The 15,754-nt window shown below is 42.3% G+C and overlaps 2 protein-coding genes across 6 annotated transcripts in view; one reads left to right on the forward strand and one right to left on the reverse strand.

Moving 5' to 3' along the window:
- The window catches only part of si:ch211-267e7.3 (ADAMTS-like protein 2), a 29,133-nt gene extending 22,415 nt beyond the window's left edge, over window positions 1-6,718 (forward strand). For 2 of the 4 annotated variants that reach the window (XM_028592868.1, XM_028592871.1), the window contains exons 15-20: window positions 861-1,074; window positions 2,355-2,510; window positions 2,629-2,799; window positions 4,445-4,621; window positions 5,488-5,641; window positions 5,827-6,718. In XM_028592868.1, the coding sequence (XP_028448669.1) occupies window positions 861-1,074; window positions 2,355-2,510; window positions 2,629-2,799; window positions 4,445-4,621; window positions 5,488-5,641; window positions 5,827-5,975 (1,021 nt within the window). In that variant the 3' untranslated portion in view covers window positions 5,976-6,718. Of the gene's footprint in view, window positions 1-860; window positions 1,075-2,354; window positions 2,511-2,628; window positions 2,800-4,444; window positions 4,622-5,487; window positions 5,642-5,826 lie in introns of those variants that run through there. The other 2 variants (XM_028592869.1, XM_028592872.1) reach the window with 2 other exon arrangements.
- A 7,634-nt stretch (window positions 6,719-14,352) lies between these two features.
- Window positions 14,353-15,754, reverse strand: part of agla (amylo-alpha-1, 6-glucosidase, 4-alpha-glucanotransferase a) — a 53,019-nt gene continuing 51,617 nt past the window's right edge. The window contains exons 34-35 of one of the 2 annotated variants that reach the window (XM_028593024.1): window positions 15,743-15,754; window positions 14,353-15,453 (exon numbers count right to left, since the gene is read on the reverse strand). The exon at window positions 15,743-15,754 is cut by the window's right edge and continues 122 nt beyond it. In XM_028593024.1, coding sequence (XP_028448825.1) covers window positions 15,336-15,453; window positions 15,743-15,754 — 130 coding nt within the window. In that variant the 3' untranslated portion in view covers window positions 14,353-15,335. The remainder of the gene's footprint in view (window positions 15,454-15,742) is intronic. The other variant, XM_028593025.1, reaches the window with a different exon arrangement.

Raw genomic sequence — 15,754 nt, forward strand, 5'->3', positions numbered from 1 at the left:
CCTAATACTGTATCTGAAGTCTCTTTTATATAGACCTTAGTGGTCCCCTAATACTGTATCTGAAGTCTCTTTTATATAGAACTTAGTGGTCCCCTAATACTGTATCTGAAGTCTCTTTTATATAGACCTTAGTGGTCCCCTAATACTGTATCTGAAGTCTCTTTTATATAGGCCTTAGTGGTCCCCTAATACTGTATCTGAAGTCTCTTTTATATAGGCCTTAGTGGTCCCCTAATACTGTATCTGATGTCTCTTTCCCGAAATTCAGCTTTGGTGCAGAATTACAGCCACTACAGCCAGTCCCACAATGAGCTTTCCTTAGTATGTGCCATTTCTGTGTCTGAAGCTATTGAGGAGGAGAAGGGGGGGCAAGGTGGAGGGTGGGGGTGTGGCCTTGACCAACTGCCACTTTGCTCGTTTGAAAGCCATGATGTCTCTCTCTCATGGGTTGGCCAAAAATATCTGGGCGGGCAAAGCAGAGAAAGGGGAGGTAACTTTGCTTGTTATGACCTCATAACAAGCAGATTCCAAAACGGCTTTACACCTATCACCATTTCTAGCCATTAGGGGACCATAGACAGGCTGAGGGAACTCGTATTAATGTTAAAAAACCTCATAAAGTGAAATTTTCATGCCATGGGACCTTTAAACTAACCTAAACAAAGTAAGGGGGACAAATGAATCAAGGTACAAATCAAAGTTTGGGGATTTTTGTTGCAAATTTAATACATTAGGATTATTTATCTCAAATAAAAGGTGTTGAATTGTATCTGTAATTGTATCTGTTCAATGGTTTTATTCACCAAATATCTCTCAAACTGTATCAAAGACCTGACCAATCTGAGCCACTTTCTCCTCAGATGGGAGACCAGTGGTTGGAGCGAGTGCTCTCGAACCTGTGGCGAGGGCGTTCAGTATCGCACTGTGCGCTGCTGGAAGATGCTGTCGCCCGGCCTCGACTCATCTGTCTACGATTCACTGTGTCTGTCACATGAGCTCCACAAACCAGCCAATAGGAAGGTCTGCCTTGGCCAGAGCTGCGGACCCCAGTGGGAGGTGTCTGAGTGGTCAGAGGTAAGAAGTTTCTGGTAGAGGTTTGTGCAATGTGTCAACATTGATGGCTCGTCTTTACATTTTGATACCATCCAAAGGTTTGATGTCTCGAAATCTGATATTGCTGTGGTCAAAGCAACAAAAAACATAACTTTTAGATTTAGAAGTATTGAAACAGTGTGCAGTCCTCATTAACATAGTCTTGCGTCACAGGATCTGTCTCCACAGCGCTGTGGAGTAAGGTTTTGCTAAACCACAGATACATTCTAGGATAGGAGAAAAGAAAAACGCTCTGGGTTGTTTGCATTTCTTTAAATCAGTCCCAACCGTCTTGGGTGGCGCTTAGTTCCGGACACAGCGACGGTAACCCAATAACGTGAGCTGTATAAATTGGCTGGATGCATGGTTAAACCTCATTTGCTCTTACCAGTTTGTTTACCCTTTGGCATACTGGGATGTTTAATCTGTTACACACCACACCTTCTAACTCCGATAGACAACACTTTCAAACAGAGCAGCATGAAATGACAGTCACTACAAAGAAAACAAAGTAGCAATAGTATTCTGCATGTTGATTAGTCATAGTAACTATATTAATAATCCATTAATTGGTTTGTCATTTTTTATCTAGAATAAATCTCTGCTGTGTAACTTTTTGATATTATTGAACGTCCGTTACATTCAAACTGTTGCCAATTGAGTTGCTACAAAGCTAATTAAGACTCTCAGCTCCACACAACTCTCTCTGCATTTCTCAGTATGACCATGTTCAGAAGATTGTGGCGTCTGGTAACTTTCCCGCACAGAAACTCAAGTGAAGATAATGACCTCTTCTGAAGAGTCCATCATGTTATTTTAATCCTCCGTGTCCTCCTTGGCTACTAGCAACTGTGTGGGGGAGGGGTGGGGGACACGTGCGTGATCATGGAAGGCTTGTATCATGTGGACGTGCCGACAGTGTTGTTGTCATTACTTAGAATTCCTCATGGGGGCGACAAACTACGCACTATAGCTTTAAATGTGAATATTTTCTAGTTGTTCTGTCCTCTGTGACAGTAAAATTAATATATTTGAGTTGTGGACAAAACAAGACATTTAAGGACATCATCCTGGGCTTTGGGAACTACTGATCAACAATTTTCACAATTTTCTGACATTTGATAGACCAAACAACTAATAGATTAACCGAGAAAATAATCGATAGATTGATCGACTGTGAAAATAATTGTTAGCTGAAGCACTAGTATTGATCTTTGTACATGTGTGTGTGCATAATGTATGTGTGTCCCTGTGTGTTTTAGTGCTCAGCGCGATGTGGCTTTCGGGGGGTCCGTACTCGGGAGGTTCGTTGCTCCATGGAAATGAGACTATGTAACAAGTCTTCTCAGCCAATAGAAAGTCAGGAATGTGAAGGGCCGCCCTGTGACAGAAGATGGACAGTTTCTGACTGGGGACCTGTGAGTTTAACAACACACACACACACTGAACACACACCAGACCAGGCATTTTGACACTTATTCAAAATTACAGTTTCAGTTTTGCATGTCAGTAAAAAAATGTCTGTATACGTGCCAGTGCTCCGGTGTGTGTGGAGAGGGAAGGATGGCGCGCGCTGTGATGTGTCGATCGTCGGGTGGGGTAGTGATGTCAGAGGAGCAGTGTGACCAATCACCGCGCCCGCTGGCCATCTATCCCTGTGGTGACAGAGATTGCGCCCCCCACTGGGTCGAACAGGAATGGCAACAGGTAAATGTATAAAGTTTGGGTTATTTCCGATACTGTTAAAACAATACTTTCGCAAAGAAACTCCCACACTGTCTGTTGTTTTGCCTGATGAAGGTCTTAAATTTAATGTATCATTGCAAGTTAAACAGTGTGCGGGAGTTTCTTTGCAACTTTTGACCTACTCGTCCCCCTCCAACGCACCTGTCTCACGTTATAGATGTGCAAAGTATTTTTTCCTCTGAAAAGGATACTTTTAAAATGGTGCCGCACCATTAAGTCCCGTCTGTGTTGTTTCTCCAACAACTCAGACTCTGGCAGTGGCCATGGTGCAGCTAACCTTAGTCTCCTCTGTGTCTTTAGCTGCAGTCAATCGTGGTGTTGGAATCCTTTCCAGTGAAATACAGCCACACTTTAGAGTTTAGCTGTCCATTTTAACCGTGTTTAAGCCAGCTACTAGTTAACGGGAGGCTAACGTTACCTGCTGCTGTGTAATGTTAAGCAGTCCCTCCAGAAAAACGCAATTATGCGATCGCATAATTCAATGCATAATCAGCCAAAGTCCGCATATTTATGCGGGGGTCGCATTTTTTCAAATATGCCGCACTTTCGCCGCATAAATTGCTGATCCCCGCATTTTCGTTACAAAAAAGTTCCATATATCTTAGCAGAAAGTTGAAAAATGTTGCGTTTACTTCACACAAGAGCAGCCATTTTTCCCTGTTACCATGGGAACGTTATGAAGTGACGTAATTACGCGATGTGAACATCATCGAAAAGCAAGGTGTTGGGGGAATCACTTTTTTTTTTTTTTTTCATCAAACTGCAGTTTTTGCAAGTTCCCGCAGTTTTTGTTTTTGTAATTTCATCACATAAAATTGCATAAATATTAGAGATGTTCCGATACCAGTATCGGTATAGGCTCCGATACTGCCTAAAACGCTGGTATCGGTATCGGGAAGTACTGGAGTTTATGCACCGATCCGATACCACGTAATAAAGCCCTAAAGAAAATCTACATTAAAGTAGTTTATTTATGTTCTTTTTCCGTTATAACTGACCAGTCAAACTGGAGAATAAAAGAAAGTTCTGGGGCATTCCTTGTTTGTGTTTGTTCATGTTTCACAAAGAGTTTAACCTGAGCCAGATCGACAACAAAGATAGAAATCATATCACATCCATACAGGGATAGTAGCACTGTATACAGCTGTTAAAACATAATGAAATATATGACATTCTGGTATCGGATCGGTACTCGGTATCGGCCGATATGCAAGTTCAGGTATCGGTATCGGGAAGCAAAAAAGTGGTATCGGGCCATCTCTAATAAATATCCTGCATATTCCATCGGATTTTTTAAGAAAATGTGCCGCATAATCAAGGATTTTTACCCGCAACAATCACAAAAAAAGAAATTTTTCTGGAAGGACTGGTTAAGTAGCGTCACGTGCAGTGATGCTTCTGTTGCCTGGAATGTGCGTTTCAGGGCACCAGAGAGCATCGCAGGCATTTACGTGTCACTGAAATCTGCCTCGTCATTCAGTCCGGTAGATAGCGGTTGTTTAGGAACCGGGTTTTGGTACCCAAGCCTAATTGTGTGTCTCTTTAAGATCAGATGTGTATACATACGTTTTCTTGTCTGTGTGTTTGTTGTGTACGTGTGTGCTAGTGTAATGCTACATGTGGGCGTGGTGCGCGGCAGCGTCAGGTGGTGTGTGCTGGGCTGGAGGCTGGTGTGTTCAAAGAGTTTCCAGATACCAGCTGTGACCAAAGCAACAAACCAGAGACCAGCTCGTCCTGCTTCCAGAGACCCTGCTCCAAATGGTTCACCACATCCTGGTCTCAGGTAACTGTCTGTATGCCTGTCTGACGATACGAAGTGATCACAAAGCTTATGTCACGATATGTAGGGGCTGCTCAATTCTGAAATCCTAATCATAATTATTTTGGTCAATATTGAAATCGTGAATTTATTAGGTTGCATTTATTGAACTTAAAAAACAGTGAAGCAGTTAAACAAATCAAAAGTGAAAAACCCCTTGAACTGTGAAGTTTACCGTAATACTTTCAAATAATTTGAATTCCCCTTCAGAACACAGGATAAAAAGGAGTTAACTTGCTTGCTACTTACTTTAAAATGTAATGTGTCCTCGTTTTTGTTGTTTTTGTGATCGTCAGAAGCCAAAATCAAAACTGCGACCTAAATTCGATTTATTCCATAGTCCTAACGATAAATTAACGCCATTTTAAACATATTGCGATATTCTGCGATATTGCAATTTGTTACATTTTTTCCAACTTAAAGTTTTGTCCCCCCCCAAAAAAAAAATTGTCACTTTGTTTTATCTAAAAAGATACATTTCTCTGTTTGCTCTCTGTTTGCTCATCTCACAGCAAAATATGATGGTCAAAGAAATTCTCATGTGCAGTTTATATTATAAAAGATTGATATGTGGTCATCGGTGTATCAATACAGTATTGCCACGCAAAGAATTTATAATAATATAATACTATGATGTAACCCTGTCTAATTCAGTAAATTAGTGTGTGTGTGTGTGTGTGTGTGTGTGTGTGTGTGTGTGTGTGAGATGTCTATACATTTTATTATCTTGCTTTCTAGGTGCAGCTGTGTTTGAACTGTGTGTTTGTAGATTTGATCATCAACAATATGTTAAGACCAATTAAATGTCCTGTTCCCTCATGCTCCCCCAGTGCAGTAAGACCTGCGGGAGTGGCATCCAGGTTCGGGAAGTGAAGTGTTACCAGGGGGAGGAGCTGGTCACCAGGGGCCACAGCTGCGACTCTGCCCTCAGGCCAGAAGCGAGACAGAGCTGTGAAATCCAGAGCTGTCCGACAGAAGCACCAGGTAAGTGCGGCACATTTACTGTAGCTGATGCAACATTTCAGCAAGCTATCCGCTTAAATGAATTCCCACATGCATTGCTGCAGCAAAGTGTTTTTCTGCAGTGCCTTTTTTTTATAAATGAAATCAAGCATTTAGACTTTTTCCAACATGTTTCAGACTTTTGTGGTTGTTGTGTGTCTGTCCAGCAGTAGTCCCGGCAGCATCAGCAGTAGTAGAAGACTCCTGCCAAGACAAACCAACAGCCAACTGTGGCCTGGTCCTAAAGGTGAAACTGTGTTCCCATTGGTACTACAGAAAGGCCTGCTGCCAGTCCTGTAAGGCACCAAGACCCTGAAGTCTTAACTGTAACCTCTCACCTCAAACCCCTTTACACAAACCACTGGTACCAAAGGTCACATTACATTCAATATGGTGCTACACAAAAGCCTGCTGCTAACAATGTAAGGCTTTACGACACTCATTTTAACTTTGTAAAGCCCAGTTCAGACCAAAGATTTGCGACCAGACGAGTTGAAACTTGCAATGCGCTGGTCTGCAACGTTCGGAAAGCTGCAAGTTTACACCAATGCAACTAAAGGAGAGGAGTGTATCATCTGCATAAAAACAACCCTTACGTACTTACGTTCTAAGTTCCGACTTTCAGGCTTTTTTGAAGCTGGAAATCATTTGTAGCGTCTTAAAATATGAATGATTAGAATAATAATGAACAGAGTTGCATTTCTAGTAGAGATGAAATGGGGGAAAACAACATTTTATTTCTCTGATTCACTGCTTTTTTTTCGAATGCCGGTCCCACTCTTCAGTCACTCTCCAGCTCGCTCGACCACACGTTGAGCCTCCGTCTAAAACTCTGCCATTTCGACCAGTTGTCAGTTTGTAAGTGACTTGACCTGCTGACTTCTCCATTGGCTGTTGAAACAGGTGACGTCCCCTAAATTCTAAAACCAGCCTCTGGCTTTGTTTGAAAAGCTGAGTTTGAGTCGAGCTGGGATGGGCGGGTTCGGTAACCTGACTCCGCGAGATGGATCGCTTCGCATTTGCTCGGCTTATCCATCTCGGAACTTACCGTTGGAGAACTTTTGGGAAGGGGCGAAAATCCTGGTTAGCTGATTGGATAAACCATCTGTCTATCACCACCTATAGTTGGTGATAGACGGGCCAAATCAACCAATCAGATCAACGAAGCGATATTTGCCGTTTGCGTAAAGAGAATTTACGAATAAAAAGGCACCATTTGAGGTTCCCGGTCCATATTCCAAAAGAAGGATCCAAGAGGAAAAAGCATTAGCGAGCAGATAACAGAATTAGGGCTACCGCTGGCTGATAATACTGGTTAGCTGATTGGATAAACCATCTGTCTATCACCACCTAACCCACCTCAAAACCAATGCTGATTGGTCGGTCGTTTGGCGAACGGCTCCAAATGTTCTCTATCTCAAGATGCCAGGCTGATCTGTGAGTGGAAAACTGGAGCTCGCCAGATCAGGACAATCTCACGAGGCTAGCGGTTCGGACCACTGCAACGCTCTTAAAACGGTTTTCTCTCGTCGCAAATCTTTAAGTCTGAACTGGGCTCAGCTCTTCCTCCTATCACTGATGTCAAAGGTCAACCAGTGGTCACTGGCTTTACCTCCTACCGGTCAATGTTATACCTTTTTAAATCTTTTTTTCCTGGCACCTAGAATTGATTCTCAAAGTAAATTTGTATCATCATCACTTCTAAAGATTTCCATTCAACATTTCTCCAAGTGCTTCCTCAGAGTCATCAGTCAAACAGTTTTGCAGAAAAAGAACAGTTCCTACTCTGTAACTTAAAAGTTCATCGCAAGTACTGAAAGCATAAAACTACGTGCAAGGCTTTAGCCTGCTCCGTGTGACCATTTACCCAGCGTGCTACTAAATCTATTCACTGAACACCTCCTCCCCAGACAATGTGAAGGTAGACTAGCTTTAGGACACACTGGGCTTTTGTGTTTATCTGTTTCTCTAACTCCAAAATAGACGGAGCAAACCAGTCTTTTGAGAAACATCCTTCATCCAGCCTTTGTTTCCGTCGCACTCACTTTAAGGTTAAAAAACCTCAAGGACTCTTTATCCATCCATCCATCCATCCATCCCTGTGTCCATCACCGCAAGTAACTCCCATCCTATTCCAAAGGTGATGCTACCTAAAGGCGCTGACACACCAACCCTGATTATCGGCCATCGTCTGGCGAGGTCGGTGACTCGAGTCTGTTCGGTGTGTTCCGTGCCGTCGTCAGTCTGGGGGGGATGTCGGCGTTCATTTGGGCCGATTTGACTTGTTTAATCGGAAGACGGGCAGTCGGGCTCAATGGCCAATCTGATTGGCGGAGTGCTAACCCGGAAAATGACGAGCAGAATGAGCCTGACCAAACGCCTCTCAAAATCTGATGAAAATCTGTTAAACTGACCTTTGTCGATCTGAAATGAAGACAGATTCAGGAACTGCACGGCCTGTTTCTCGCTTAAAATGTTTTCAGAAACACTAACTGAACTATTTTTGTCAAATACGAGATCGTATTCCGACCGAGTCGCCGTGATGGTCTGGCTTTGAAATTCTGGAGCAGCCAGACCCACGTGACGCGTTCGTCCAGTCAGCTGCCGGTTAAAATTTTTTGGGCGACAATACAGATTAGCGCAGCCGGCTGTTATAGAGATGTATTGCATCTCGTGCACGCGCAGAACGTACGCTCGAGTCGGCGTCGCTTCGGTGTGTTCCGAGGCAATTTTTGGACCAACTCGGGGAGGCAGTCAGGCCGACTGCCTTTTCTGCCGAAGGTCGGGTTGGTGTGTCCGAGCCTTTAAGTCTGTAATCTATTCATTCCCTCACATCTTAAAGGGTAATTTGATATTTTTTTTATTCCCTACGTTGGTGTCCAAGTGACTAACTTGAACAAGAATCTTTGAAACTGGTCCAGTATTGAGCGAGAACATTGTAACCGGCAGCCACAAACATAGCTGCAATGTAATCATACAAGACAAATGGGCATCGTCAATTTCCATCTACTCACTGTTTTTGCTCACATGGTTATTTTGAGTTTCTGACAACATCATGGTCCCTACAGAGACAGACCTTTTTGTTAAAGAGTAAGATCCTTTTAGTTTAAGCAGAAACAGCTTCAAAATCAACATGGCCAAACCCACCAGACTCCATGTAAATAATCAGTATTTTTAGTGTGTATAAAGCCAGCCTTTTTCCACATGTAAATGGGTGAATTAATGGTTTATTTCAACCAAACCACAGTAGTGATCGTTGGAACAGTGGAAAGACGAACCAAGACGGCTTTTGATAGTTGTATTTTGTTTCTGTCGACTTTAAATGATGAATGTGTTTTACGATGATAAAATTACGGTTTATTTAAATGGAGTGCGGTGGGTTTGGTGAGGTTTGATGTTAAACAAAAAGGATCTTAATCTTTAACTAACAGGTCGACCTCTGTAGGTAACCTTTCCATGATGTTGTCAGACATGGCAAAAACAGCACTTTTAGTGGACGGGAATTGAAGGTGCGCAATAGCCCAATAACTTACATTGTAGCTTGTTTAGTCCACTTAATACTGGACTAATATCAAAGATTGTTGTTCCCATCAGTCACTAAGACACAAAAACATGTGGAAAAATGGTTTTCAGGTTAAAAAAAGTTACCCTTTAAGGTGCTATGTTCTGCTAAAGAGAGTGCATACAAAGCACATGACGAGGACGGACTGGACCAGGGATAAAAATGTGTCTTGAGCCCCCTCAGCCTTAGTCCCATCCTGCTATAAACAGAGCTCCTCCCAACTTTATTGCTGCTCCTTTTTCAACAAGGTACCAAAACAAGCGTGTTGCTTCTTCATAGGTGACAAGCTGATCCATGTCACGGTTCCATTTTGCCATCAAAACAGCAAACCACAGCACATTTTCACTTAGATTCCTTTTGGAGCCCCACACATCTTCATACAACTTTTTTTTTTCTTCCACAAAGGCAGTAGTACTCCCTAACACCTGGAAACAGACTTCCATGTGGAAAAAAAAAAAAAAGACTTAAAAGATACCATTCTTGATGCAAAAGAAATGCATATGCAGGTGCAGTAACTTGTGAGAACCTGGTTATATTTCTGTAGACATCTCAGATGTGAGTTCAAGAAGGAATGAAATGAAAGTACCCCTTTTCTGAAACTGGAGATGCTGGCCTGAGAAGAGAAGAATAGTACAAACACTGCTCAACCCAGAAACAGCTGGTACTGAAACCAACATGGCTGCCAGCGCAAAACTCTCATCTAATCCGATCCACTGTGTACAGACTGTCCAGAGTGTTGTCGTTACAGTAGTCACAGAACTGCTGCTGCTGTTGTGTTTTTGCTTACTGTATCACACATAAAGAATAAAAGATCAGCTGTTTTTAACAAGCATCTGTGTCTGACTTGTGATTGCTGCTTAGCCTCGTGAGACCGTCCTGATCTGGCGAGCTCCAGATCAGGACGGCATCTTGAGATAGAGAAAATTTGGAGCCGTTCGCCAAGCGACCGACCAATCGCAGCAAGTTTTATACAAATTAGAAAGTATTCCTTCAAGGAAGATGTTTTTGCTCTTCGCCCGACTGGTTTCGGCAAGAGTTTGATCTGATTGGTTGATTTGGCCTATGGTCTATCACCAACTATAGTTTATCCAATCAGCTAACTAGTCTTTTCGCCCCTTCCCAAAAGTTCTCCAACAGAAAGTTCCCAGATGGATATGTCGAGCAAATGCGAAGCGATCCATCTTGCTGCTACCCTTGGTGGCAAACACTGGACTGACCCTTGAACTGTATGTAGTGCAGGCCTGAAAAGTGAAGCCAGTGCTGAAGTGGCTTAAACCTGCATTCTAACTAATTTCCAGTAGGGGGCGGTGCCACAAAAAAAGTGTCTCTATAGAGGACAATGGGAAAACAACCCTACTTCCCACTTGATTTATAGTGAGAATACACATTACTATTATTATCAATACACATTTTCATATTGAGTTTATGGTCTCAATCGCTTCTTTCCAGTCTTCTTACAATACAGCATGATGTTCATTTAGTAAATTATGGTCCCATTTATTTTAAAATGGACAATAAAGCAGGGGATGCTTTAGGGGCGTGGCTACACACCGACCTGTCAATCATGACAGAGGCTTAGCAATGCTAACCATGACACTGTAGACATGAACGTGTTTTTGGGTGTTGTCCCATTTTTTTTTATCTTAGACTTTTACCCCTCTCACTGTGTTTTCACTTCATCAAACCTAATCGGAACCCTTTGGTCGCCTAGTTTGGTCTTGTTTAGTGTTCTGCCAACCAAGCTAGCGCTAGCATTAGCTGGTGGCATAAGGGAAATAATGGACCCGAAAACACAAAAACAAGTTCAGGTCTATTTTAATGTACACCGTGCCATCCTTAGCATCGCTGAGCCTCCGTCCTGATTGACGGGTCCTAAAGCATCCCCTGGTTTATTGTCAATTATAAAATAAATGGGACACTAATTAACTAAATGAACATCATGCTGTATTGAAGAAGACTTGAAACTAGCTATTGAGACAATAAACTCATTATGAAAATGTTTACTGAGGTAGTAATAAATCAAATGAGAAGTAGGCTCATTTTCCCATAGACTTCTATAGGAATGGACTTATTTTTGGAGCCTGCTGGAAAGTAGAGAGAATGCAGGTTTAAAAGGTGCCCTGCCACACATATTTCATTACTTTGTGGCAATGTCTGAAGTTCTACCATGGACTCGGTAAAAAAAATAATTGTGGAAAAAAAGGCCTTGGTTACCTTGTTTCAAGCCATTCTAGCGTGGTATAGAAAGCCTGCAGGAAGACTCAGCTCGATTTGTGCCAGTTCTCATTAATATTCAACGAGCTAAGCCGTTTGAATCTGATTGGATAACAGCTAGCCAATGAGAGCCTGGTTATCAGCATCCTTTAACCAGCGCAACTGGGCAAACTCATGAATAGTAATGAGCTCAGGCAGCATGATGTCAGACTGACCAGCTTTCTTAATTGGTCTGATTTCTCTGCTTATTTCTGTTCAGTGGCTAGAGCTGATAGAGGAGGTAGCAGCTCATTCTCACATTCACAACACAACACAAACACATATGGACCTAACATATTTAAAAAAATACATGTAAAAATGGTTTTGTGTGGCAGGGCACCTTCTTTTTACAGTCCATGTTACAACAGGTGACTCTCTTCCCATCACTGGCAGCAACCACACCGAGTAAAATGCTAGGAGTCCATTTAGACCAGAGACTAGATATGTTGTGATCAAGAAGGCTTTTAATACACAAGGGTTAAAGACAGAACAACTAACGCCAGTCACACGGTGTTAAGACACACACACAGTGACCCTTATTAGCTTCGAACTACTTCCACGGAAATAGTTGTTTCATATTGCTTATCTCCTGTCTTTGTTTCTGCACAGCGTTCCTTCTTTTCGAAAGAAATGCTGATGTGTGAGGTGACATCTACAGTGGGCGGTCAGAGATCTACAGCATGGTTACTCAGCTTTAGACACACAGCAACAATGTTCATGCACAAAACTGGTGTTTCAACATTAATACATAGTTGAATGATATTACATCATAAGGCTTGTAGGGAAAATGTGGTGAAATAGAGCCGCGAAGTTCCTCCCTCTTCGGGTGGACCTCATGGGACCTTATTTCGGAAAAAAATTAAATTTCGGAGACATAATTTTTTTTTTTTATCCTGTTTAAATTGAGCCATTATTTACACATATGATGTTCGTCCCTTTTAAAAAAATAATTTTGGAACTAAAGAAAGTCTCAATTTGCCGTAGGTTCGCCTCAGTTAACTTAATTTTGTGTGAAAGCGCTCAGTGAACTACATACTGTATTTCATCTCGCACAATTTACGTCACATTGCTTGGCGCTCTGCTTGCTCGCTAGCTAGCTAGCTAAATAGCTAGCTTAGTTCTGTTCCCCACGTTATCTCACCCGATGTGTTTTAATCGGCAAAGTTTTATCGGCTGAGAAGCGAAAGAATGAGCAAGATCCGTAGCTCGCGTGAGTAACGTTACATCCCGGTACTAAACACATCGGCATCGCAGTTTCAGAGAGACGTCACTTATGCGACTTTGGGGTGAGAAGTCTTTCTAATTACGTGTTCTCACAGTCTTCTACTTCAACAGTTTAACGACAAACTAGACTTCTCTTGACTTGCTAAATTATCTTTTAAAATTGACAAAACATCACGTGTGTAATTCATGGCTCAATTCAACGTAATAAAAAAAAACAAAATGTGACTTCTCGTTCACCAACTGTACGTATTCTTTCTGAAATAAGGGAAACGTTCAATCTCAAAAACGGTGTGCACCGTGTTACCACGGTTTCCTGGTTGAACGACATGTTTCCTCGGAACGGCTTAGAGGTACGGTACAGGCCAAAAGTTTTCTTTATTTTCATGACTATTTACATTGTAGATTCTCACTGAAAGCATCAAATCTATGAATGAACACATATGGAATTATGTACTTAACATAAAAGTGTGAAATAACTGAAAACATGTCTTATATTTTAGATTCTTCAAAGTTGCCACCCTTTGCTTTTTTTATTAATAAGGGAAATAATTCCACTAATTAACCCTGACAAGGCACACCTGTGAAGGTAAAACCATTTCAGGTGACTACCTCATGAAGCTCATTGAGAGAACACCAAGGGTTTGCAGAGTTATCAAAAAAAGCAAAGGGTGGCTACTTTGAAGAATCTAAAATATAAGACATGTTTTCAGTTATTTCACACTTTTTTGTTAAGTACATAATTCCATATGTGTTCATTCATAGTTTTGATGCCTTCAGTGAGAATCTACAATGTAAATAGTCATGAAAATAAAGAAACACATTGAATGAGAAGGTGTGTCCAAACTTTTGGCCTGTACTGTATGTTTTCTCTCGTTCGGTGGGCGTGTCTCTCCTTTATTGGCTGCATCACAGGTGATACCCAATCAGCACAGACGGGTCTTTAAACTCGGAATAAAAAGGCGGAGCGCTCGCACACACAACAGGTTGTTGAACGCACCCCCGTTTTAGTTTTAAATGAAACGTGTTGCTACGTTTTGTCGGGACTAAAGGTGGCTCCACCGGAAGGGGCGGGACTTCGCTTCTCTATGGGGAACAGCTGGAAGACAAGGTCACATGAGTACAGCCAGGAGGTGGGATTCCAGGTGAATATGAACAGTGACAGGTTGTTCAGTTCAGTTTTCTTGCTACATTAAATAAAAGCTCCTGCTCAGGCAGCAAAAGAAGTGCGTCAGCCCTTTTTGTTAAACTACTGGCTGCAGGCTCAAAGTGGGAGTTGGCTGAAACTGAGGATGAGGTTTCTTTTTTGTTTTATTGTCCTGTTTACGAGGACTTAACAGAGAAATCCGGCCGATTTTTACCTGAATCTTGATCGCTAGATGTCTCCGAGTACTGTCGACCAAAATCGGTGCTAGCAAACTGGAGTACAAACTTTGAATTCAAACAACTCAATGTCGGAGTTGAAAACGCATCTTGTTGTCACGTAAGGGCCTGTTCATGTTGCAAAGACATTTTAATTACATTTTGTGTCTGTTAAGAGGCGCAAAGGCACTCTTTAGAACATGCCCCCACAACTGGCATTTTAGCTAACTGGGAGCTCTGGCCATTAGCTGCAGAAACTCCAGTTTGCTAGCACCGATTTTGATCGTTTTTTTTTTTCTTATCAACAGTACTCGGATACATCTAGCGATCTAGATTCAGGTAAAAAATCGTCCGGAGTTCTCCTTTAAGGGATGTAGTTTTTACTAAAAATGAACTTCTATTTATGATTATGAACAAATCGGAGCTTGGGAAAGAAGATTTTGTTCAACAACGAGCTGTAAAATAACCGGTGATTTTGTGAAATTTAATGAAATGGTTGAACGCTGCAACTGACATTTTGGTGTCTCGTGAACCCCCCTGAGGGGTTGGGCACTTTGTGTGCAAGACACGGAAGTAAAAGACTAATCATCAATCATCATTTAAAGACTAAGGGTGCAAACACACAGGGAGTGGTGAGATGTGAGCTCCGGTTTATGTTCAATGAGAGGAAGCAAATCTTTGATGAGGATAGTTAGAGGCCTCTAAGACGTAACGCATCTCCATAACAGCAGGCGGCTCTAATCTGTATTGTCGCCCAAAAAATTAACAGAATGACGGAATATGTCTCTAGACCTCGTAAACACAGAGCACGCTGTCGTCAGTCGTTTTCATCAGAGAGTGTTGGTAGTAGTCAAGAAGGATCGTTGTTGTCATTACTCGCCAAACGGAAGAAAATACGATGGCTAGCAATGAGAAGATACTGCCGTTGTCAGCTCTAAGGCTTCTTCTTGTGTCAAGGGCTAGCGCTCCACCAATCAGATTGGCCGATTCAACAAGTCAAATGGGCCAAAATGGGCCTCCTCCGACTGACGACGGCACGGAACACACCGAACAGACTCGGGTCACCGATCTCGCCACATCCGACGGCCGATAATGGGGTTGGTGCGTCTGAGCCTCAACTATCCTCATAGTTAAAGTTCATGTGAACGCACTGAAAACTGTGGCACTACGTCCAGGTGGGAAATCTAAACAAAATGAACCTTTAAAGCAAAGCTAGCTCTGCGTCTGAAAGTAAAGTAAGACTGCATCACATCGGAGGGGTGGGGGGGGAATGGGTATTTAGAGATCATACAGGACCTCCAGCACGGTGGCCAGAGACCAGGCCTGGGTCTCACAGCTGAACGAGCAGTACTGGCCATTCTCATTGGTCAGCTCTGGCAGACCCTTCCACGGAGACCTGACAATACAATAAAATGAATCATTACACTTAGTGTACCTTCCAGTCATTCTGTATATGTTCATACATTCTCCGGGAATCTCTAAAATATACCCCAACATTGATTTAAGGTGAACTGCTTAAACAATATCAAACAATTAAATATCAGCTTGTTTTTAAAAGAGAAGCAACCCCTGAAATGAATGTACACACGGGGTGGGATAAGTAAGACCGGTTATTCAAATGGCCAATAGTAACAGTTGGATTTGATCGTGTTTACCGAAGTAACGGAGATGGCTGAGCGGCTTACCTCTCCAGGTGG

The sequence above is a fragment of the Perca flavescens genome, chromosome 12, assembly GCF_004354835.1.
Source record: "Perca flavescens isolate YP-PL-M2 chromosome 12, PFLA_1.0, whole genome shotgun sequence".
NCBI classification, from domain to species: domain Eukaryota; kingdom Metazoa; phylum Chordata; class Actinopteri; order Perciformes; family Percidae; genus Perca; species Perca flavescens.